This window comes from Anolis sagrei, chromosome 12, assembly GCF_037176765.1.
Source record: "Anolis sagrei isolate rAnoSag1 chromosome 12, rAnoSag1.mat, whole genome shotgun sequence".
Taxonomy (NCBI): domain Eukaryota; kingdom Metazoa; phylum Chordata; class Lepidosauria; order Squamata; family Dactyloidae; genus Anolis; species Anolis sagrei.
The window spans coordinates 6,707,926-6,734,213 of record NC_090032.1 but is presented as its reverse complement, the minus strand read 5'-3'; the positions used below and the strand labels follow the sequence as shown (position 1 = coordinate 6,734,213).

The following is a 26,288-nucleotide window of genomic DNA, read 5'->3' as shown; positions in this document are numbered from 1 at the left end:
ATTGAAAGATGGGCTTAAAAACTTTGGTATAGACACTGAGAACTGGGAAGCCCTGGTCCTTGAGCACTCCAGTTGGAGGTCAGCTGTGACCAGCAGTGCTGTAGAATTTTAAGGCATGAATGGAGGGTGAAAGAGAGAAACGTGCCAAGAGGAAGGTGCGTCAAGCCAACTTGACCGGGACCACCTTCCACCTGGAAACTAATGCCCTCACTGCGGGAGAAGATGCAGATCAAGAATAGGGTTCCACAGTCACCTATGGACACACTGCACACTGAGCCTGGAAAACCATCCTACTCAGACAACGAGGGATTGCCTAAGTAAGTAAGTCATCTATTCACATTGCTGTTTTTGATCTGCTAAGTGGGCAGGGGAGCTGGGCTGATAGTCAGGAGCTCACCCTGACCCAGCTTAGAATTTATTTATTTATTTATCATGTCATCAGCAACCATACCATTGTGTTACAATTCTAACAGAACAAAACAAACACACAGATTAAAAAGAAAAAAGAAAAAAAACACACAGATTTTGCAAACTTGGTATTTGGTTAAATGTCCTTTGACCAGTATCTGGCCCCTTGGAGTGCCTCTGGTGTTGCCGCAAGAAGGTCCTCCATTGTGCATGTGGCAGGGCTCAGGGTGCATTGCAGCAGGTGGTCAGTGGTTTGTTCTTCTCCGCACTCGCATGCCGAGGATTCCACCCTGTAGCCCCATTTCTGAAGGTTGGCTCTGCATCTCGTGGTGCCAGAGCGCAGTCTGTTCAGCGCCTTCCAAGTCGCCCATTCTTCTGTGTGCCCAAGGGGGAGTCTCTCATCTGGTATCAGCCATGGATTGAGGTTCTGGTTTGAGCCTGCCACTTTTGGACTCTCGCTTGCTGGGGTGTTCCAGCTAGTGTCTCTGTAGATCTAAGAAAACTATGTCTTGATTTAAGTCGTTGACGTGCTGGCTGATACCCAAATAGGGGATGGAGATGTCTCTGCCTTGGTCCTTTCACTATTGGCTGCTACTTCCCGGCGGATGGCAGGTGGTGCAATACCGACTAAGCAGTGTAATTTCTCCAGTGGTGTGGGGTGCAGACACCCTGTGACAATGCGGCATGTCTCATTAAGAGCCACATCCACTGTTTTAGCGTGGTGAGATGTGTTCCACACTGGGCATGCGTACTCAGCAGCAGAGTAGCACAGCGCAAGGGCAGATGCCTTCACTGTGTCTGGTTGTGATCCCCAGGTTGTGCCAGTCAGCTTTCGTATGATGTTGTTTCTAGCGCCCACTTTTTGCTTGATGTTCAGGCAGTGCTTCTTGTAGGTCAGAGCACGGTCCAGAGTGACTCCCAGGTATTTGGGTGCGCTGCAATGCTCCAGTGGGATCCCTTCCCAGGTAATCCTCAGAGCTGAGGATACTTGTCTGTTCTTAAGGTGAAAAGGTGTGTTTTAGATGGATTAGGGATCAGCTGGTTTTCCCTGTAATAGGCAGTGAGAGCACCTAGAGCTTCGGAGAGCTTCTGTTCAACCATCTCAAAGCTCCCTGCTTGAGTGGTGATGGCACGATCGTCAGCATAGATGAATTATCAGCTTAGAATTATCAACTTTTCGGTTGGCAAGATCTACTGCAGCTGAAGCTGGTGATTAACCTGCTGTGCTAAATCTGGCCCTAAGGCACCATTCTCACTGTAAGCATTAAGTCAAGTCTGACTTCTGTAAAGTTTTCTTGGCCAGATTTATTTAGGAAAGCTTGGCATTGTCTTCCTCTGAGGCTGAGTGGGTGGCACTTGCCCAAGGTCCCTATTGTGACATAGGAAGTGATGGGGCACTGATGCCTGGCAGGGAAACATCCTCTGTCCCACCCCAGAGGGCAAAGGAGGGCTGCCCCCTCCAAAGAGTGTGCCAATTTAACATCTTTGGCAAAAGGGATTTGGGGACGCGGGGAAGGAAAGAACAACACCGGCGCCAACGAGAGACCCATATCCTACACACACTCTCTGATGGGAGCAGATGCCAGCCATGAGAAAGCTCAGGACCCCAACAGCAGCTTCTCCCCATTGCAGCCCTCCTCCAGTTTCAAAACGTCCGCAACCAGGACTCGCCCCAAGGGCCCGGCGGTGGGGATCGACTTGGGCACGACGTACTCCTGCGTCGCGGTCTGCCAGAACGGCAAAGTGGACCTCATCGCCAACAGCCACAGCAGCCGGATCACCCCCAGTTGCGTAGCCTTCACAGACCGGGAACGTCTGGTGGGAGAACCAGGAGAGACCCAAGTCGGTCTCAACCCGGAGAATACGGTCTTTTGTGCCAAGCGGTTGATGGGCCGCAGATACGACGACCCCTCCGTCCAGTCTGAGCTGAAGAGCTTCCCTTTCCGAATCGTTGAGAGCAGCCGCGGTGGGAAAGTCAAGGTTCAAGTGATGGAGAAAGGCTTGGAGAAGTCCTTCTATCCTGAGGAAGTCTCTGCCATGGTCCTCTCCAGGCTGAAGCAGCTGGCCGAAGGCTACCTAGGACGACCGGTCACCCAGGCTGTCATCACCGTCCCGGCCTACTTCAACGACACCCAGCGCCAAGCCACCATAGATGCCGGAGTCATCGCCGGACTTGAGGTCTTGAGGTTGATCAACGAACCTGCAGCGGCCGCCATTGCGTACGGGATGAACGACGGAAACAAGAGCGTCGCAAAGCAAAACATCCTCGTTTTCGATTTGGGCGGAGGGACCTTTGACGTCTCCGTCCTCTCGGTCCAGAGTGGGGTCTTTGAAGTGTTGGCCACGACGGGGGACACCCACTTGGGGGGTGAGGATTTCGACCGGAGGTTGGCTGACCACCTCGCCCAGGAGTTCCAGAAACAACACAAGGAGGACCTCAGCCAAAGCAAGAAGGCAATGCAGAGGTTGAAGGTCGCCTGCGAGAGGGCCAAGCGGACCTTGAGCTCCCACGCCATCGCCGTCATCTCCGTGGACTCCCTCTACAAGGGTATTGACTTTCAAACCACCATTACCAGAGCCACCTTTGAAGACCTCTGTTGCGACCTCTTCCAGGCCACAATTCTCCACGTGAAAACAGCTCTGGAGGACGCTGGGCTGAAGAAGACCGACGTGGACGAGGTGGTCCTGGTGGGGGGTTCGACCCGCATCCCTATGATCCAACGGCTCTTGTCTCAGTGCTTTGAGGGCAAGGCCTTGTGTAAAAGCATCGACCCAGACGAAGCCGTGGCTCAAGGGGCGGCCATCCAAGCCGCCGTCTTGACCGGCCACCGGTACGAGAATCTGCAGAACCTTCTACTCTTGGATGTGACGCCGGTTTCGTTGGGTCTGGAGACCGTCGGGGGCGTGATGGACGTCGTGGTCAAGCGCAACTCCCCCATCCCCACCAAGGAGACCCGGAACTTCTCCACCACGGAGGACAACCAACGCAGCCTTTTCTTGCAAGTCTACGAAGGCGAGCGGACGTTGACCAAACACAACCGGCTCCTGGGGACGTTGACACTGAGCGGACTCCAACCAGCCCCACGTTGTGTGCCGGTCATCGTGGTCACCTTCCAAGTGGACCACAACAATATCCTGACCGTCTCTGCCGCGGAGAGGAACACAGGACACACCAGCCAGCTCACGGTCACGGACACACGAGGTCGGTTGGATCAGGAGGAGGTCGAGCGGATTGTCCGCGAGGAGGAAGCCTACCGGGCCCAAGAGAAGGCCGAGCAAGAGAAGGTGGAAGCCTTGAACTCCTTGGAGTCCAGCACCTTCCAGCTGAAGCGGGTGGCGGTGGAGGAGAAGTCCTTGGACAGCCGGGCCAAGAGGCGGGTATTGGAGTTGTGCGAAGAGACCGCGGCCTGGATGGAGGGCAACCGGCACGCTCCAAAGAAGGAATACGAAGAGCGGAAGAGGGAGCTGGAGGACGTCTGCTATTCCGTCATCACCCATTTCAGTACAGAAGGAGAGGGGCCTTAAAAATATGTGTGTCTTCTGGGGAAGGGTCCACGTTTCTGGGTAGGTTATGATGATGACACATTAAAAGAAAAACCAAGAAGAAAGGAGACACACAACAAGATGCCTATTGATACTATACTAGCCGTCCCCTGCCACGTGTTGCTGTGGCCCAGTCTGTGTATATGTGATTTGTGTGTGTATATGTGTATACATGTGTGTGTATATATGTGTGTGTATTTCTTGCTGTTTCTTTGTCGGTGTTGATATAGAGATTGTCTGGTTTTCCTACTCTGCATCAGGCAACATATCATTGTCCTTCTTTAGGGGTCCCTTTCAAATCTACGGTACTATATCTCTCCCTGTGTGTGTGAATCATATATATCTATCTCGATCTATGGCTGGATGGCTCTCTGTCAGGAGGGCTTTGATTACGTTTTCTTGCCCTGGTGAAGAAGGGAGTTGGACTGGATGGCCTTCAGTATTTTCTGTTGGTCATCAATGTTCTGTGTGGGAAGTTTGCCCCAATTCTGTCATTGGTGGGGTTCAGAACACTCTTTGATAGTAGGTGGACTATAAATTCCAGTAACTACAACTCCCAAATGTCAAGGTCTATTTCCCCCAAACTCTACCAGTGTTCCCATTTGGACATATTAAGTATCCGTGCTGAGTTTGGTCCAGTGAGCATTCCTGCCAATTTTGGTCCAGATCCATCATTGTTTGTGTCCACAGTGCTCTCTGGATGTAGGTGAACTACAACTCCAAAACCAAAGGACATTGCCCACCAAATCTTTCCAATATTTTCTGTTGGTCATGGGAGTTCTGTGTGCCAAGTTTGGTTAAATTCTATCGTTGGTGGTGTTCAGAATGCTCTCTGATTGTAGGTGAACTATGAATCCCAGCAACAACAACTCCCAAATGTCAAGGTCTGTTTTCCCCACACTCCACCAGTATTCACATTTGGCAGATTGAGTATTTGTGCCAAGTTTGGTCCAGATCCATCATTGTTTGATTCCACAGTGCTCTCTGGATGTAGGTGAACTACAATTCCAAAACCAAAGGACACTGCCCACCAAACCCTTCCAGTATTTTCTGTTGGTCGTGGGAGAACTGTGTGCCAAGTTTGGTTCAATTCCATCGTTGGTGGGGTTCAGAATGCTCAGTAATTGTAAGTGAACTATAAATCCCAGCAACTACAACTCCCAAATGTCAAAATTCTATTTTCTCCAAACTCCGCCAGTGTTCACATTAGGGCATATTGAGTATTTGTGTAGAGTTTGGTCCAGATCCATCATTGTTTGTGTCCACAGTGCTCTCTGGATGTAGGTGAACTACAACTCCAAAACTCAAGTTGAATGCCCACCCAACCCTTCCAGTATTTTCTGTTGGTCATGAGAGTTTTGTGTACCAAAACTGGTTCAACTCCATCGTTGGTTCAAAATGCTCTTAGATTGTAGGTGAACTATAAATCCCAGAAACCACAATTCCCAAAGGTACAATGGAGAGCTTCTCAACATAAGTCCGACAAGCTTGAAACCAGCACAGCTATCTCCAGGAACCCCTGGTGATGCAATGGGTTAAACCTTTGTGCTGGCAGGACTGAAGACCGACAGGTCATAGGTTCGAATCCATGGAATATGGCCAGACAGCCTGGAAAATTCACAGCAACCCAGTGGTCATGGCAGTGTGCCAAGTTTGATTCAATTCAGGGGTTGTGAGGATGCTTGTCAGAGATGCAGGCAAAACTTCAGGAGGGAATGCTTCCAGAACATGGCCAGACAGCCCGGAAAACTCACAATAGCTTAATGTGGATTATTAGCCGCTTTAAGTCCTGACAGGGAGAAAGGCAGGGTATAAATAACGATAACAGTAGTAGTAGTAGTAGTAGTAGTAATAGACTCTGGCAGAAGCCAGTCAAGGTAGTCCCAGTGGGGATCAACACACTGGGTGCAGTTCCTCAAGACCTTGGCCTGCACTTAAACACAATCAGTGCTGACAAGATTACCATCCGTCAGCTGCAGAAGGCCAACCTACTGGGATCTGCACGCATTATTCGCCAATTCATCACACAGTCCTAGACACTTGGGAAGTGCCCGACGTGTGATCCAATACAACAGCCAGCAGAGTGTCTGCTGTGGACTCATCTTGTTGTGTTTCAAATAATGATGATGATGATGATGATGATGATGATAGAACTGCAAAAACTCTGGCAAATGTGGTCCCAGTGGTGATCGGCACACTGGGTGCGGTGCCTCAAGACCTTGGCCTGCACTTAAAAACAACCGGTGCTGACACAATTACCACAAAGGCCACCCTATTTAGTTCTGCACACATTATTTGCCGATACATCACACAGTCCTAGACACTTGGGAAGTGTCCGACGTGTGATCCAATACAACAGCCAGCAGATAATAATAATAATAATAATAATAATAATAATAATAATTATTATTATTATTATTATAGTAATAATAGTAATAATAATAATAGGAATGCCATTCGTCGGATGAGTTGGGGGAACGTAAACCCTCATTTTTTGCTCTAATTCCTGCCCATCTGTCCATTCCTTCCTCCTTTCTTTCCATTTGTCCCGGTTGCCATCCGAAGGACGCACACTCATCTTGTTGTGTTTCAAATAATGATGATGATGATGATGATGATGATGATGATGATGATGATGATGATAGAACTGCAAAAACTCTGGCACAAGCCAGCAAATGTGGTCCCAGTGGTGATCAGCACACTGGGTGCGGTGCCTCAAGACCTTGGCCTGCACTTAAAAACAACCGGTGCTGACACAATTACCACAAAGGCCACCCTATTTAGATCTGCACACATTATTTGCCGATACATCACACAGTCCTAGACACTTGGGAAGTGTCCGACATGTGATCCAATTCAACAGCCAGCAGAGTGTCTGCTGTGGACTCATCTTGTTGTGTTTCTAATAATAACAACAATAACAACAACAATAATAATAAACACATCACACAGTCCTAGACATTTTGGAAGTGTGCGACGTGTGATCCAATTCAACGGCCAGCAGATTGTCTACTATGGACTCATCTTGTTGTGTTTCTAATAATAATAATAATAATAATAATAATAATAATAGTAATAATAATAATAATAATAATAATAATATTACATCACACAGTCCTAGACATTTTGGAAGAGTCCGACATGTGATCCAAATCAACAGCCAGCAAAGTGTCTGCTGTGGACTCATCTTGTTGTGTTTCTAATAATAACAACAATAACAATAATAATAATAAACACATCACACAGTCCTAAACATTTTGGAAGTGTGCGATGTGTGATCCAATACAACAGCCAGCAGATTGTCTACTATGGACTCATCTTGTTGTCTTTCTAATAATAATAATAATAATAATAATAATAATAATAATAATTAATGATAATTAATACATCACACAGTCCTAAACACTTGGGAAGTGTCCGACGTGTGATCCAATTCAACAGCCAGCAGATTGTCTGCTGTGGACTCGTCTTGTTGTGTTTCTAATAATAATAATAATAATAATAATAATAATAATAATTACATCACACAGTCCTAGACATTTGGGAAGTGTCCGACGTGTGATCCAATTGAACAGCCAACAGTGTGTTTGCTGTGGACTCACCTTGTTATTATTATTATTATTATTATTATTATTATTATTAACTTTATTTATACACCGCAAAATCTCCCAAAGGTCTCGATGCGGCTTACAAAGGCCAAGGCCGCCAACAACAAAAACATACAATAAACACAATTTGTTGTGTTTCAAACAACAACAACAACAATAATAAATACATCACACAGTCCTAGACACTTGGGAAGTGTCTGACGTGTGATCCAATTCAACAGCCAGCAGTCTGCTGTGTACTCATCTTGTTGTGTTTCTCATAATAATAATAATAATAATAATAATAATAATAATAATAACAACAACAACAATAACAACAACAACAACAACAATAACAACAACAATAATAATAATAATAATAAATACATCACACAGTCCTAGACACTTGGGATCCAATACAACAGCCAGCAAAGTGTCTGCTGTGAACTCGTCTTGTTGTGTTTCTAATAATAATAATAATAATAATACATCCCACAGTCCTAGACACTTGGGAAGTGTCTGATGTGTGATCCAATACGACAGCCAGCCGAGTGTGTGCTGTGGACTCATCTTGTTGTGTTTCACACAATAATAATAATAATAATAACAACAACAACAACAACAACAACAACAATAATAATAAATACATCCCGTAGTCCTAGACATTTGGGAAATGTCCGACGTGTGATCCAATACGACAGCCAGCAGAGTGTCTGTTGTGGACTCACCTTGTTGTGTTTATAATAATAATAATAATAATAATAATAATAATAATAATAAATACATCACACAGTCCTAGACACTTGGGAAGTGTCTGATGTGTGATCCAATTCAACAGTGGATTCATCTTGTTGTGTTTCAAATAATAATAATAATAATAATAATAATAATAATAATAATAAATACATCCCATTGTCCTAGACATTTGGGAAATGTCCGACATGTGATCCAACTCAACAGCCAGCAGAGTGTCTGCTGTGGACTCATCTTGTTGTTTTTCTAATAATAATAATAATAATAATAATAATAATAATAATAATACTGCAAAAACTCTGGCACAAGCCAGCAAATGTGGTCCCAGTGGTGATCGGCACACTGGGTGCGGTGCCTCAAGACCTTGGCCTGCACTTAAAAACAACCGGTGCTGACACAATTACCACAAAGGCCACCCTATTTAGATCTGCACACATTATTCGCCGATACATCACACAGTCCTAGACACTTTGGAAGTGTCTGACGTGTGATCCAATTCAGCAGCCAGCAGAGTGTCTGCTGTGGACTCATCTTGTTGTGTTTCAAATAATAATAATAATAATAATAATAATAATAATAGTAATAGTAATAATAATAATAGGAATGCCATTCGTCGGATGAGTTGGGGGAATGTAAACCCTCATTTTTTGCTCTAATTCCTGCCCATCTTTCCATTCCTTCCTCCTTTCTTTCCATGTGTCCCGGTTGCCATCCGAAGGACACACACACACACCGCACACCAACCCAACTCTCTTGGAGGGATTCCAACCAGCCATATTTCCAACCAGCCGCATCTCCAAATGTTATTCATCTTCTTGAAGGCCAGAAAGAAAAGAAGGGGAGGGAAGAAGAGGGGGGGGGGTATATTTAAGAATCCCCACCCTTTTCCTTTCCCGTAAGCGGCCATTAATTAAAGCCAAATCGTGGTACAGGGAAATCAAATGACTTCACGGCGATTAAAGCCAATTATGCAGAAGAAGCGTGATAATTTGTGGTTTATAGGAAACCGAGCGTTCGTCGCTCGCTCCCTCTCCGCGCCTCCTTTGCGTCAAGGGGATCGGGGCCTGTGTCCCAAGAAAGCCCCTAACAGAACTCCCATGACCAAGAGAAAATACTGGAAGGGTTTGGTAGGCATTGAACTTGAGTTTGGGAGTTGTAGTTCACCTACATCCAGAGAGCATTGTGGACTCAAACAATGATGGATCTGGACCAAACTTGACACGAATACTCAATATGCCCAAATGGGAACACTGGTAGAGTTTGATGGAAATAGACCTTCACATTTGGGAGTTGTAGTTGCTGGGATTTATAGTTTACCTACAATCAAAGAGCATTCTGAACTTCCACCAACGATGGAGTTGAACAAGTTTTGGTACACAGAACTCCCATGACCATGGAAGGGTTTGGTAGGCATTGAACTTGAGTTTGGGAGTTGTAGTTCACCTACATCCAGAGAGCACTGTGCACCCAAACAATGATGGATCTGGACCAAACTTGGCACTGATACTCAATATGCCCAAATGTGAACACTGGTGGAGTTTGGGGAAATAGACCTTCACATTTGGGAGTTGTAGTTGCTGGGATGTATAGTTCACCTACAATTAAAGAGCATTCTGAACTCCACCGATGATGGAATTGAACCTATTTTGGCACTCAGAACTCCCATGCCCAACAGAAAATACTGGAAGGGTTTGGTAGGCATTGAACTTGAGTTTGGGAATCGTAGTTCACCTATATCCAGAGAGCATTGTGGACTCAAACAATGATGGATCTGGACCAAACTTGGTACGAATACTCAATATGTCCAAATGTGAATACTGGTGGAATTTGATGGAAATAGACCTTCACATTTGGGAGTTGTAGTTGCTAGGATTTATAGTTCACCTAAAATCAAAGAGCATTCTGTACTCCACCAAGGATGGAATTGAACCAGTTTTGGCCCACAAAAAATGATGGATCTGGACCAAACTTGACACGAATACTCAATATGCCCAAATGGGAACACTGGTAGAGTTTGGGGAAAATAGACCTTCACATTTGGGAGTTGTAGTTGCTGGGATGTATAGTTCACCTACAATTAAAGAGCATTCTGTACTCCACCAACGATGGAATTGAACCAATTTTGGCACACAGAACTCCCATGACCATGGAAGGGTTTGGTAGGCATTGAACTTAAGTTTGGGAGTTGTAGTTCACGTACCTCCAGAGAGCACTGTGTACTCAAACCATGATGGATCTGGACCAAACGTGACACGAATACTCAATATGTCTGTTGGAGCTAGGAAAAGGGGTTTATACATTCACACCTAGCTCCAGCAGACAAGAATTCTTTGTCCCACCCTGGTCATTCCACAGATATATAAACCCCTTTTTCCTATTTCCAACAGACCTCACTACCTCGGAGGATGCTTGCCATAGAAGCAGGCGAAACGTCAGGAGAGAATGCCTCTAGAACATGGCCATACAGCCCGAAAAAGCCTACAACAGCCTAGTGATTCCAGCCATGAAAGCCTTTGACAATACACAGAAGAAAATGTTTTTAAGAAACAAGATGTGACATGTAGAGGTCATACCAAGTTCAAACTCACATAGGAAGTTGTGTTGTGGTTAAGCCAAAGGTTGTGGTTAAGGTACAAGAAAGGTACTTTCCATCAAAAAGTCAAGGGAGTGGGGCTGGAAAGAGAGTACTTTCCATGACCTATTACTTGAGTATAAAGGTCAGCAGAAACAGAGGAGGGGGCGGCAGTCACCCTAGAACATGGCCCAATAATAATAATAATAATAATAATAATAATAATAATAATAATAATTTATATTCCACTCTATCTCCCCAAAAGGACTCAGGGCAGATTCCAAACATAAAAGGCAATCATTTCATGCCTGAATACAATAACAATACATCCATACTAACAAATTTATATACAACCCAACATATAAATACGAATTATATGAGCACAACTTGGTTCGAAACTCCTTGGAAGAGCCAAAGCGAGGATGAACGCCATGAAAGCCTTCGACAATACACAGAAGAAAATGTTTTTAAGAAACAAGATGTGACATGTAGAGGTCATACCAAGTTCAAACTCACATAGGAAGTTGTGTTGTGGTTAAGCCAAAGGTTGTGGTTAAGGTACAAGAAGGGTACTTTCCATCAAAAAGTCAAGGGAGTGGGGCTGGAAAGAGAGTACTTTCCATGACCTATTACTTGAGTATAAAGGTCAGCAGAAACAGAGGAGGGGGCGGCAGTCACCCTAGAACATGGCCCAATAATAATAATAATAATAATAATAATAATAATAATAATTTATATTCCACTCTATCTCCCCAAAAGGACGTCAGGGCGGATTCCAAACATAAAAGGCAATCATTTCATGCCCGAATACAATAACAATACATCCATACTAACAAATTTATATACAACCCAACATATAAATACGAATTATATGAGCACAACTTGGTTCGAAACTTCTTGGAAGAGCCAAAGCGAGGACGAACGCCATGAAAGCCTTCGACAATACACAGAAGAAAATGTTTTTAAGAAACAAGATGTGACATGTAGAGGTCATACCAAGTTCAAACTCACATAGGAAGTTGTGTTGTGGTTAAGCCAAAGGTTGTGGTTAAGGTACAAGAAAGGTACTTTCCATCAAAAAGTCAAGGGAGTGGGGCTGGAAAGAGAGTACTTTCCATGACCTATTACTTGAGTATAAAGGACAGAAAAACAGAGTAGGGGGTGGCAGTCACCCTAGAACATGGCCCAATAATAATAATAATAATAATAATAATAATAATAATAATAATTTATATTCCACTCTATCTCCCCAAAAGGACTCAGGGCAGATTCCAAACATAAAAGGCAATCATTTCATGCCCGAATACAATAACAATACATCCATACTAACACATTTATATACAACCCAACATATAAATACGAATTATATGAGCACAACTTGGTTCGAAACTCCTTGGAAGAGCCAAAGCGAGGACGAACGTGACCGCCGGCGTCTTCTGTCTCCGAAATGAATCTTTCCTCGACAAGGGGTCACTCGAGGCGACCCCTCTCCCTCTCCGAAGAGCTAATTTGCAATCCTGGCATTCAGAGAAACAGGTCCAAGGAGAGGGGAGGAAATATATGATCTCTCCGAACCACCGCCAGATCCCCGATTCATCACAGAATAAGAGACAGAGGGAGGAAAAAGGTGGAGAATAGAGAAGGAGGGAGAGAGAAAGGAGAAGTGGAGGAGGTCTGCCTTAGCCGGAGGGGCCCAGGAAAGATGGGAGGTCACCCTCCTCTCGTCTAACCCCGGTTTTTAATTGGGTTCATGTTGAACAACAGCCTTGTCAACAGAAACAAGGCCGACAGAAAAACCCCGAGTGGGTGGATAAAGGGATTGTTCTGGGTGGGCAAAGGAAGACAGGTTTTCTTTTCTTCCTCTCTCTCGCTCACTCTTTCCCCCCAAAGAGTTGCTTAGCGACGGGAATATGCCGAAAACTTTCCTTCGGGCCTCCAAGATGCCCATGTTTGGATGGCGGCAACGCAGGCTTGGATTGGCATCGTCGTGCCAATCGATGGATGGACAGAAACACGTCTGCAATCCAATAATGTTATGTAATTGCACAACACGGTCAGTGTCTTTGCGCATAATGCAGTTCGGTGCATTATTTGGGAGCGTCGACCCAACCGACGTCCACCAAAAGGCCACAGGTTTGAATCCAGGGAGCGGGGAGTGGGGTGAGCTCCTGCTGTAAGCCCCAGCTCCTGCCAATCTAGCAGTTGGCAGCCGTTACCTCCCCACCAGAGCGGGTATTGATCTACTCACATTTGCTTTTTTCCCCCCGAACTGCTAGGTTGGCGGAAGCTGGGGCTAACAGCGGGAGCTCACCCCGCTTCCCGCTCCCTAGATTCAAACCTTTCAGTTAGCTAGTTCAGCAGTTCAGCGGTTTAACCTGCTGTTTAAACATGGGCAATCAAGATGGAGCCTCCAGTGGTGAAATGGGTTAAACTGCTGAGCTGCTGAGCTTGCTGATTGAAAGGTCACAGGTTTGAATCCAGGGAGCGGGGAGTGGGGTGAGCTCCTGCTGTTAGTCCCAGCTCCTGCCAACCTAGCAGTTGGCAGCCGTTACCTCCCCACCAGAGTGGCATGTATTGATCTACTCACATTTGCTTTTTTTCCCGAACTGCTAGGTTGGCGGAAGCTGGGGCTAACAGCGGGAGCTCACACCGCTTCCCGCTCCCCGGATTCAAACCTGCAATCTTTCAGTTGTTGGGAGGTGTTAGCAGCCAGGCTTGGAAGCTGCAAGGCAATTGTGAATATTATATCTGTGGAATGAGAAGCCTCCAGTGGCGCAGTGGGTTAAAACCCCTGTGCCGGCCGGACTGAAGACTGACAGGTCGCGGGTTCAAATCCGGGGAGAGGCGGATGAGCTCCCTCTATCAGCTCCAGCTCCCCATACGGGGACATGAGAGAAGCCTCCCACAAGGATGATAAAAACATCAAATCATCCGGGCGTCCCCTGGGCAACGTCCCTGCAGACGGGCAATTCTCTCACACCAGAAGCGACTTGCAGTTTCTCAAGTCGCTCCTGACATGACAAAAAATAAATAAATAATCTGTGGAATGATGTCCACCTCCCGACAAAGGATTCCCCCAGGCAGGAAGCAGCCAGGCTTTGAAGCTGCAAGGCTATTCAATGCTAATCAGGGTGGCCAATTGAAACATTCACACTTGCCTTGCAGCTTCAAAGCCTGGCTGCTAACACTTCCCAACAAAGGATCCCCCAGGCAGGAAGCAGCCAGGCTTTGAAGCTACAGGGCTATTCAATGCTAATCAGGGTGGCCAATTGAAACATTCACACTTACCTTGCAGCTTCAAAGCCTGGCTGCTAACACTTCCCAACAAAGGATCCCCCAGGCAGGATGCAGCCAGTCTGTATGTATGTGTATATGAGTATGTGTATATGTGTATACACATTTTTTGAGTTTTTAAGTCTGTTTCGCTGGGGGGGGGGGGGGGGGTTGTGTGTGTATGTGTGTGTGTTTAGGGTTGATGGACACTTGTTGGCCTGATAGGTGTCTTGTGTCCAAATTTGGTGTTCAATCCGTCCAGTGGTTTTTGAGTTATGTTAATCCCACAAACAAACATTACATTTTTATTTATATAGATGATGATGATGATGATGATGATGATGATTATTATTATTATTACAACAGTTTGTGTCAGTCTTCAGTCCGGCCGGCACAGGGGTTTTAACCCACTGCGCCACTGGGGGCTTCTCATTCCACAGATATAACATTCACAATTGCCTTGCAGCTTCAAAGCCTGGCTGCTAACACCTCCCAATAACTGAAAGATTGCAGGTTCGAATATGGGGAGCAGGAAGCGGGGCGAGCTCCCGCTGTTAGCCCCAGCTTCCGCCAACCTAGCAGTTCAGAAAAAATGCACATGTGTGTAGATCAATACATACTGCTCCGGTGGGGAGGTAGCGACTGCCAACTGCTAGGTTGGCAGGAGCTGGGGCTAACAGCAGGAGCTCACCCCACTTCCCGCTCCCTGGATTCAAACCTGCAATCTTTCAGTTGTTGGGAGGTGTTAGCAGCCAGGCTTTAAAGCTGGAAGGCAATTGTGAATGTTATATCTGTGGAATGATGTCCACCTCCCAACAAAGCAAAGACGTTTCCAAGGACACGCTTTGAAAGCTGAGCTTTTGTGTCCTTCTTGCCTCCTCGTGCTTTCCTTTTCCAAATCCTCCCATTCCTGTCTGACGGAGGAAGACTAAGCTCTTGTCCCCACCAAAGGCCCGCCGGTGGGACATCCATCACCCTTGGGCCACCCGTCCCTACCCTTTTCATCTTCCCATCTCCGCCGTGGAATACATCTAGATATATAGATATTTGAAAAAAAGAGAAAACCTAAGTAATTCTTCATAGGCCGAAAGTGGAAATGAGAGAGAGAAGGTTATATCCCCGGGAAGAAGGAATCGGACACAACTTTAGAAGTCGGACCAAAGTCTCTAAATTTGTTTGCCACCATGAGAAGATCCCCAACTTTCTCCAAAAGAACACATGCCAGATAGAATCCTAGAGTTGGGAGAGACCTCCTAGGCCATCCAGTCCAACCCCATTCTGCCAAGAAGCAGGAAAGTCGCGTTCAAAGCACCCCCGACAGATGGCCATCCAGCCTCTGCTTAAAAGCCTCCAAAGAAGGAGCCTCCACCACACTCCGGGGCAAAGAGTTCCACTGCTGAACAGCTCTCACAGTCAGGAAGAATCCTTTGTTGGGAGGTGGCAGCTGTCCCCGATTGTTTCCTGTCTGGAATTCCCATTTTCTGAGTGTTCCTCTTGGTTTACTGTCCTGATTTTAGAGTTGTTTTTTAAAAAAATACTGGTTGTGAGGTCTGTTGGAAACTAGGAAAACTGGGTTTATATACCTGTGGAATAATGGCCAAACTGGGAGGAAGAACCCTTGAGGGTTGGAGGCAAATGTGAATGTTGAAATCGGCCAGCTTGATTAGCATTGAATAGCCTTGTAGCTTCAAAGCCTGGCTGCTTCCTGCCTGGGGGATCCTTTGTTGGGAGGTGTTAGCAGCTAGGCTGTGAAGCTGAAAGGCAAGTGTGAATGTTTCACTTAGCCACCCTGATTAGCATTGAATAGCCCTGTAGCTTCAAAGCCTGGCTGCTTCCTGCCTGGGGGATCCTTTGTTGAGAGGTGTTAGCAGCTAGGCTTTGAAGCTGAAAGGCAAGTGTGAATGTTTCACTTAGCCACCCTGATTACCATTGAATAGCCCTGTAGCTTCAAAGCCTGGCTGCTTCCTGCCTGGGGGATCCTTTGTTGGGAGGTGTTAGCAGCCAGAGTTTGAAGCTGAAAGGCAAGTGTGAATGTTTCACTTAGCCACCCTGATTAGCATTGAATAGCCTTGTAGTATATATACACAAACACACACAAATATACACACACATATATACACACACATGCACACATATATATATATATACATATGCACATGCACACACATATATATACATATGCACATGTCCACACAAATGCAGATAATACACACATATACATATACACATGCACACACAAATATACATAATACGCACATATACATAATACACACATGCACATATACATATGCACATGCACACACATATATCTACATATACTCATGCCCACACAAATACACATAATACACACATATACATATACACATGCACACATACATATATACATATACACATGTACACACAAATATACATAATACACACATATACACATGCACACATACATATATACATATACACATGCACACAGATATATACATAATACACACATATACATATACACATGCACACATATTTACATATACACATACATACACACATATATACACAAAAATATGCATATAGACAAACACACACTTATACACTATATGCATGTACACATATAAACACACAAATGCACACACACACAAACATATATACACACAAACACACATATATACACAAATATATGTACACACATAAACACATATATGCACACACAAAACACATCTACTCAGAGGTTGTGATGTCTGTTGGAAACTAGGCAAGTGGTGTTTACATATCTGTGGAATGTCCAGGTTGGGATATATGCACCTCCCAACAAAGGATTCCCCCAGGCAGGAAGCAGCTAGGCTGGCATCCTTAAAGATGGTGATGTCTGTTGGAAACTAGGCAAGTGGAGTTTACATATCTGTGGAATATCCTGAGTGGGATATGTACACCTCCCAACAAAGGATTCCTCCAGGCAGGAAGCAGCCAGGCTGGCATCCTCAGAGGTGGTGATGTCTGTTGGAAACTAGGCAAGTGGAGTTTACATATCTGTGGAATGTCCAGGGTGGGATATATATATATGCCTCCCAACAAAGGATTCCACCAGGCAGGAAGCAGCCAGGCTGGCATCCTCAGAGGTGATGATGTCTGTTGGAAACTAGGCAAGTGGGATTTAAATATTTGTGGAATGTCCAGGTTGGGATATGTACACCTTCCAACAAAGGATTCCCTCAGGCAGGAAGCAGCCAGGCTGGCATCCTCAGATGTGGTGATGTCTGTTGGAAACTAGGCAAGTGGGATTTATATATCTGTGGAATATCCTGAGTGGGATATGTACACCTCCCAACAAAGGATTCCATGTCCAGGGTGGGATATGTACGCCTCTCAACAAAGGATTCCACCAGGCAGGAAGCAGCCAGGCTGGCATCCTCAGAGGTGGTGATGTCTGTTGGAAACTAGGCAAGTGGGATTTATATATCTGTGGAATATCCTGAGTGGGATATGTACACCTCCCAACAAAGGATTCCATGTCCAGGGTGGGATATGTACGCCTCTCAACAAAGGATTCCACCAGGCAGGAAGCAGCCAGGCTGGCATCCTCAGAGGTGGTGATGTCTGTTGGAAACTAGGCAAGTGGGGTTTACATATCTGTGGCATGTCCAGGGTGGGATAAATATGTCTCCCAACAAAGGATTCCCTCAGGCAGGAAGCAGCCAGGCTGGCATCCTCAAAGGTGGTGAGGTGTGTTGCAAACTAGGCAAGTGGAGTTTACATATCTATGGAATATCCAGAATGGGATATGTACACCTTCCAACAAAGGATTCCACCAGGCAGGTAGCAGCCAGGTTAGCTTCCTCAGAGGTGGTGATGTCTGTTGGAAACTAGGCAAGTGAGGTTTATATATCTGTGGAATATCCAGAGTAGGATATGTACACTTCCCAACAAAGGATTCCACCAGGCAGGAAGCAGCCAGGCTGGCATCCTCAGAGGTGGTGATGTCTGTTGGAAACTAGGCAAGTGGGGTTTACATATCTGTGGAATGCCCAGAGTGGGATATATGCTCCTCCCAACAAAGGATTCCCCCAGGTAGGAAACCGCCTCAGAGGTGGTGAGACCTGTTGGAAAGTAGGCAAGTGGGGTTTACATATCTGTGGAATATCCTGAGTGGGATATGTACACCTCCCAACAAAGGATTCCATGTCCAGGGTGGGATATGTACGCCTCTCAACAAAGGATTCCACCAGGCAGGAAGCAGCCAGGCTGGCATCCTCAGAGGTGATGATGTCTGTTGGAAACTAGGCAAGTGGGATTTAAATATTTGTGGAATGTCCAGGTTGGGATATGTACACCTTCCAACAAAGGATTCCACCAGGCAGGAAGCAGCCGGGTTGGCATCTTCAAAGGTGGTGATGTCTGTTGAGCCTCAGAGGTGGTGAGATCTGTTGGAAACTAGGCAAGTGGTGTTTACATATCTGTGGAATGTCCAGGGTGGGATAAATACGCCTCCCAACAAAGGATTCCACCAGGCAGGAAGCAGCCAGGCTGGCATCCTCAAAGGTGGTGAGGTGTGTTGCAAACTAGGCAAGTGGAGTTTACATATCTGTGGAATGTCCAGGGTGGGATATATACACCTCCCAACAAAGGATTCCCCCAGGCAGGAAGCAGCTAGACTGGCATCCTCAAAGGTGGTGATGTCTGTTGGAAACTAGGCAAGTGGGGTTTGCATATCTGTGGAATGTCCAGATTGGGATATATACGCCTCCCAACAAAGGATTCCACCAGGCAGGAATAAGCAGCCAGGCTGGCAACCTCAGAGGTTGTGATGTCTGTTGGAAACTAGGCAAGTGGGGTTTACATATCTGTGGAATGTCCCAAGTGGGATATATGCACCTCCCAGCAAAGGATTCCACCAGGCAGAAAGCAGCCAGGCTGGCATCCTCAGAGGTGATGATGTCTATTGGAAACTAGGCAAGTGAGGTTTACATATCTGTAGAATTTCCAGGGTGGGATATGTACACCTCCCAGCAAAGGATTCCACTAGGCAGGAAGCAGCCAGGCTGGCATCCTCAGAGGTGATGATATCTGTTGGAAACTAGGCAAGTGGGATTTACATATCTGTGGAATGTCCAGGGTGGGATATATGCACCTCCCAGCAAAGGATTCCACTAGGCAGAAAGCAGCCAGGCTGGCATCCTCAGAGGTGGTGATGTCTGTTGGAAACTAGGCAAGTGAGGTTTACATATCTGTAGAATGTCCAGCGTGGGATATATACATCTCCTAACAAAGGATTCCCCCAGGCAGGAAACAGCCTCAGAGTTGGTGAGATCTGTTGGAAACTAGGCAAGTGGGGTTTACATATCTGTGGAACGTCCAGGGAGGGATATGTACACCTCCCAACAAAGGATTTCCCCAGGCAGGAAGCAGCCTCAGAGGTGGTGAGATCTGTTGGAAACTAGGCAAGTGAGGTTTACATCTCTGTGTAATGTCCCGGGTGGGATATATACACCTTCCACAAAGGATTCCACCAGACAGGAAGCAGACAGGTTGGCCTCCTCAGACGTGGTGATGTCTGTTGGAAACTAGGCAAGTGGGGTTTACATATCTGTGGAATGTCCAGGGTGGGATAAATATGCCTCCCAACAAAGGATTCCACCAGGCAGGAAGCAGTTTCTCCCAGTTGTTTTCCAAACTTTCCTTATGGAAGGCCGCTCAATGGCCGGCTCCCAAAGAGTTAAGGCCGGTGCCACAGTCCGGAGTCCTTTCCGCATAGCGTGTGGCTACTGACCGCAAATTTACCCTCAAATTATCGATTCCTCCTTCTTCTTTTTTTCCCCCTGGCGTCCCCTCTTCTCCCCATGCGGTGCTCATTAGGACGTGGAATCCCCTCTGGCCGTCGCCCCACAGGCCACGCCACCCCAACGCCGGCACCCCATAGGGAGCTGTTTGCTGGCAAACAAGAAACCCGCTTGGCAAAAGCTCATTAGAGCACATTGGCCTTGCAAGTGGGCCTTGCAAGTGGACAGCAGAGTCTTATTTTTCCCATAGGACAGTAAAGCCTATCATCCTTGGCTCATTCATCTCATTACGAGTCTGAAGAGTATGGCCATCTGTTGGGAGGGCTTTGATTGTGTTGTTTTCCATAGCATCTAGTTTGGCTGGAAGGCCTTTGTGGTTTTTTCCAAGTTTTTTTCCCAAGCTTTCTTCCGATTCCAATTAATGGGAAACAGAATGATTTCATGGGTGTCTATTAAGCAACAGGCTGTTAGGCTGTTAGGGATTCTGGGAGTTGGAGTTCAAAACACCCGGACGCCTGAAGTTTGCCCATGTCTGCACTAAGCAAAAATTGCGGCCCTTTCTACACTGACATATAAAATCCGGATTATCTGATCTGAGTTGGATTATAAGGCAGTGTGGACTCATATAATCCACAATAGGTTCCAGCTACCCCAACTGCACCCCTTTCCATAGCATTGAGCAGTTAGAGCGGAACCAAACTGTATTCATTCTGTTGTGCAGATACACTCTTAGGATGGATCTACACCGCCCTATATGCTCAGATCAGATCCCAGATTATGTGTTGGTGTGGACTCATATAATCCAGTTCAAAGTAAATAATCTGAGGTCAGATTTTGGGATTATAGGAAGTGCAGATACGCTCTTAGGATGGTTCTACACCGCTCTATATCCTCAAATCTGATCCCAGATTATGTGTTGGTGTAGACTCCTATAATCCAGTTCAAAGTAGATAATCTGGGGTCAGATCTTGGGATAATAGGAAGTGCAGATACACTCTTAGGATGGATCTACCCCGCCCTATATACTCAAATCTGATCCCAGATTATGTGTTGGTGTAGACTCATATAATCCAGTTCACAGTAGATAATCTGGGGTCAGATCTTGGGATAATAGGAAATGCAGATACACAGGATGGATCTACACCACCTTATATCCTCAGATCTGATCCCAGATTATGTGATGGTGTAGACTCCTATAATCCAGTTCAAAGTAGATAATCTGGGGTCAGATCTTGGGATTATAGGAAGTGCAGATACGCTCTTAGGATGGATGTACACCGCCCTATATCCTCAGATCTGATCCCAATTTATGTGTTGGTGTAGACTCATATAATCCAGTTCAAAGTAGATAATCTGGGGTCAGATCTTGGATCCAGTGTTACATTGCTATATAGAGCAGGTTATATGCTTTGAACTGGATTATCTGGCAGTGTGGACTCATATAATCCAGTTCAAAGCAAATAATGTGGATTATCTGGTTTGGTCATCTGGATTATACGGCAGTGTAGAAGGGGCCTTGGACTCCTAGATCCCTTTGTCAAGGCCCCTTCTACACTGCCATATAATCCAGATGACCAAATTCATATAATCCAGTTCAAAGCAGATAATGTGAATTATCTGGTTTGCTCATCTGGATTATATGGCAGTGTAGAAGGGGACTCCTAGATCCCTTTCCCAAGGCCCCTTCTACATTGCCATATAATCCAGATTACCAAACCAGATAATCCACATTATTTGCTTTGAACTGGATTATATGAGTCCACATTGCAATGTGGCACAAAGTGATGGCTCCTCAAGTCTGGGAAATGATAGTTCTCTCTGTGAGAAAACTGGCTCCGAAAGTGCAGGGCCTCAAGGGCATTCAGGGGAGTCAGAAGTAGCAACAGAAGACAAGGAATCAAGTGAAGAGCTGAGTGATAAGGAGGGTTCCCTAGAACCCACTTGCAACAAAGCTCTTCGTTTACAAATCAGAGGCGAAAATAGATCGCGTGGTTCAGAGAGAAAGTTGTGAAGGAAATTCATGGGAAAGTAATGATTTCATGGGTGTCTATTAAGCAACAAGTTGTTTACCTGAAGATCAGTTCAGGCAACACTGCATTGGAGTGAGAAGCTGAGCCTGAGTTCTCTTGTTCCTGGTTCAAGTCAAGCTTTGATTTTGGAGTTAATATATCCTGGAAGTTTTCTATGTTCATGTCCATGTAATCCTGTTCAAGTCTAATTACTTACGGTATAACTTCCTGGTGGGCATTGACCTTGAGTTTGGGAGTTGCAGTTCACCTACATCCAGAGAGCACTGTGGACTCAAACAATGATGGATCTAGACCAAACTTGGCATGAATACACAATATGCCCAAATGTGATCACTGGTGGAGTTTGGGGAAAATAGAATCTTGATATTTGGGATTTATAGTTCACCTACAATCAAAGAGCATTCTGAACCCCACCAACGATGGAACTGAATCAAACTTGGCACACAGTTCTCCCATGACCAACATAAAATACTGGAAGGTTTTAGTGGGTATTGACCTTGAGTTTGGGAGTTGTAGTTCACCTACATCCAGAGAGCACTGTGGACTCAAACAATGATGGATCTGGACCAAACTTGGCATGAATACTCAATATGCCCAAATGTGAACACTGGTGGAGTTTGGGGAAAATAGAATCTTGACATTTGGGAGTTGTAGTTGCTGGGATTTATAGTTCATCCACAATCACAGAGCATTTTGAACCCCACCAACGATGGAATTGAACCAAACCTCACACACAGTTCTCCCATGACCAACAGAAAATACTGGAAGGGTTTGGTGGGCAGTGTCCTTTGGTTTTGGAGTTGTAGTTCACCTACATCCAGAGATCACTGTGGACTCAAACAATGATGGATCTGGACCAAACTTGGCATGAATACTCAATATGCCCAAATGTGAACACTGGTGGAGTTTGGGGAAAATAGAATCTTGACATTTGGGAGTTGTAGTTGCTGGGATTTATAGTTCACCTACAATCAAAGAGCATTCTGAACCCCACAAACGATGGAATTGAACCAAACCTCGCACACAGTTCTCCCATGACCAACAGAAAATACTGGAAGGGTTTAGTGGGCATTGACCTTGAGTTTGGGAGTTGTAGTTCACCTACATCCAGAGAGCACTGTGGACTCAAACAATGATGGATCTGGACCAAACTCTACACGAATATGCCCAAATGTGAACACTGGTGGAGTTTGGGGAAAACAGAATCTTGACATTTGGGAGTTGTCGTTGCTGGGATTTATAGTTCACCTCTCTCCAGTTTCATGATTCGAATGCCGACATGATACCAATGGGAGCGAAATGGGTTTTCATGAACGTTGGAAAGCACTGCAAACGCGAAGCTCTAGTATGTAGGAATCAGATCTATCTTTCCCTGCCGTGATCAAAACAACAATAATAGAAAGCACTAATGGATTGAAAATGGCATCAGGCAGACGGAAGGAAAGTTGTCAAAATTGGGTTACGGGGTAAAAGTGTTGCTTTGAGATGTTTTCCCAATTCCCAGTGGATGCAGAAAATAGCAAAGCCTTCGGGGAAAGATGGAGAAAAGAGGATTTGCGGGGAAGGAGGAAATGGACTTGAATAGACAATGCTGAATTATTTCAAAACTAGCCGTCCCCTGCCACGCGTTGCTGTGGCCCAGTCTGTGTAGGTGTGTTTTGTGTGTGTATACTGTATATGTGTATGTGTGTGTATATATTTGTGTATATATGTGTGTTTGTGTGTGTGTGTGTGTGGATGTATATATTTGTGTATTTGTGTGTTTATGTGTACATGCATATTATCTATATGTGTGCACAGACAAGCACACACAAATACACAATATGCATGCACACATATAAACACAAATATATACACACATATATATACACAAATATAGTGTGTATATATTTGTGTTTATATGTGTGCATGCATATTGTGTATTTGTGTGTGCTTGTCTGTGTTTGTGTGTATGTGTGTGTGTGTATATATTTGTGTATTTGTGTGTTTATATGTGTACATGCATCTTGTGTATATGTGTGTGCTTGTCTATATTTCTGTGTATATGTGTGCGTATGTATATTTGTGTATTTGTGTGTTTATATGTGTACATGCATCTTGTGTATTTGTGTGTGCTTGTCTATATTTGTTTGTATATGTATGTATATATTTGTGTATATATGTGTACATGCATATTGTGTATATGTGTGCGCTTGTCCATATTTGTGTGTATATGTGTGTATATATATTTGTTTATATGTGTGCATGCATATTGTGTATATGTGTGTGCTTGTCTATATTTGTGTGTATATGTGTGTATATATATTTGTTTATATGTGTACATGCATATTGTGTATTTGTGTGTGCTTGTCTATATTTGTGTGTATATGTGTGTATATATTTGTGTATATATTTGTGTTTATATGTGTGCATGCATATTGTGTATGTGTGTTCTTGTCTATATTTGTTTGTATATGTGTGTATATATTTGTGTGTTTATATGTGTACATGCATCTTGTGTATATGTGTGTGCTTGTCTATATTTGTGTGTATATGTGTGTATATATATTTGTTTATATGTGTGCATGCATATTGTGTATACGTGTGTGCTTGTCTATATTTGCGTGTATGTATATTTTTGTATTTTTGTGTTTATATGTATACATGCATATTATGTATATGTGTGCGCTTGTCTATATTTGTGTATATGTGTGTGTATATATTTGTGTTTATATGTGTGCATGCATATTGTGTATATGTGTGCGCTTGTCTATATTTGTGTGTATATGTGTGTATATATATATGTGTGTATATATTTATGTTTATATGTGTGCATGCATATTGTGTATTTGTGTGTGCTTGTCTATATTTGTTTGTATATGTGTGTATATATTTGGGTATTTGTGTGTTTATATGTGTACATGCATCTTGTGTATATGTGTGTGCTTGTCTATATTTGTGTCAATATGTGTGTATATATATTTGTGTATCTGTGTGTTTATATGTGTACATGCATATTGTGTATATGTGTGTGCTTGTCTATATTTGTGTGTATATGTGTGTGTATATATATGTGTGTATATATTTGTGTTTATGTGTGCATGCATATTGTGGATATGTGTATGCTTGTCTATATTTGTGTGTATATATGTGTGTAATGTGTGTATATATTTGTGTCTTTGTATGTTTATATGTGTACATGCATATTGTGTATTTGTGTGTGCTTGTCTGTGTGTATATGTGTGTGTATACATTTGTGTATTTGGGTGTTTATATGTGTACATGCATATTGTGTATATGTGTGTGCTTGTCTATATTTGTGTGTATATGTGTGTGTATATATATATGTGTGTGTATATATTTGTGTTTATATGTGTGCATGCATATTGTGGATATGTGTATGCTTGTCTATATTTGTGTGTATATATGTGTGTAATGTGTATATATATTTGTGTCTTTGTATGTTTATATGTGTACATGCATATTGTGTATTTGTGTGTGCTTGTCTGTGTGTATAAGTGTGTGTATACATTTGTGTATTTGTGTGATTATATGTGTACATGCATATTGTGTATATGTGTGTGCTTGTCTATCTGCGTATATATGTGTATATATATGTGTGCGTATATATTTGTGTATTTTGTGTTTATATGTGTACGTGCATATTGTGTATATGTGTGTGCTTGGCTAATTTTGTGTGTATATGTGTGTGTGTGTATATTTGTATCTTAAAGACCTTGGGAAACTATAACTCCCACCTTTGAGTTCAAGTCAATGGGATGTTTGTGGAGAGAAAAGGCAGGGTGTGAATAAACATGATGGTAACAATAATAAACCTGGGATTTGTAGTTTGATGAGGCTACAGCATTCTTTAGCAGAGAAAACTAAAGACCTTGGGAAACTACAACTCCCAGCATTGAGCTCAAGACAATGGGATCTTGTTGGGAGACAAAGGGGAGGGTATAAATAAACATCATCATCATCATCATCCTGTGATTTGTAGTTGACGAGGCTTCAGCATTCTTTAGCAGAGAAAACCAAAGACCTTGGGAAACTACAGCTCCCAGCTTTGAGTTCAAGTCAATGGGATCTTGTTGGGAGAGAAAACGCAGGATATAAATAAACATAATAACAACCCTACAAATCATCCTGCGAATTGTAGTTTGACAAGTCTCCAGCATTCTTTGGCAGAGAAGTCAAAAGACCTTGGGAAACTACAACTCCCAGGAGTTTGAGCTCAAGTCAATGGGATGTTTATGGGGAGAAAAGGTAGGGTATGAATAAACATGGTAATAATAATAATAATAATAATAATAATAATAATAATAATAATAATCCTGGGATTTGTAGTTTGACGAGGCTCCAGTATGTAAAATACCTT

The 26,288-nt window shown here is 44.2% G+C and overlaps 1 protein-coding gene across 1 annotated transcript; it reads left to right on the top strand.

The window, feature by feature from the left end:
* Positions 1–1,977: 1,977 nt before the first annotated feature.
* On the top strand, positions 1,978–3,933 carry LOC132764571 (heat shock 70 kDa protein 1B-like). The gene has a single exon (XM_060758598.2). It carries the CDS (start codon positions 1,978–1,980, stop codon positions 3,931–3,933), a length of 1,956 nt encoding a protein of 651 aa, XP_060614581.2.
* Positions 3,934–26,288: the final 22,355 nt, after the last annotated feature.

What these genes read in the sequence shown, in the direction of transcription:
- LOC132764571 (XM_060758598.2), top strand. Translation starts at nt 1,978, where the DNA reads ATGGGAGCAGATGCCAGCCATGAGAAAGCTCAGGACCCCAACAGCAGC.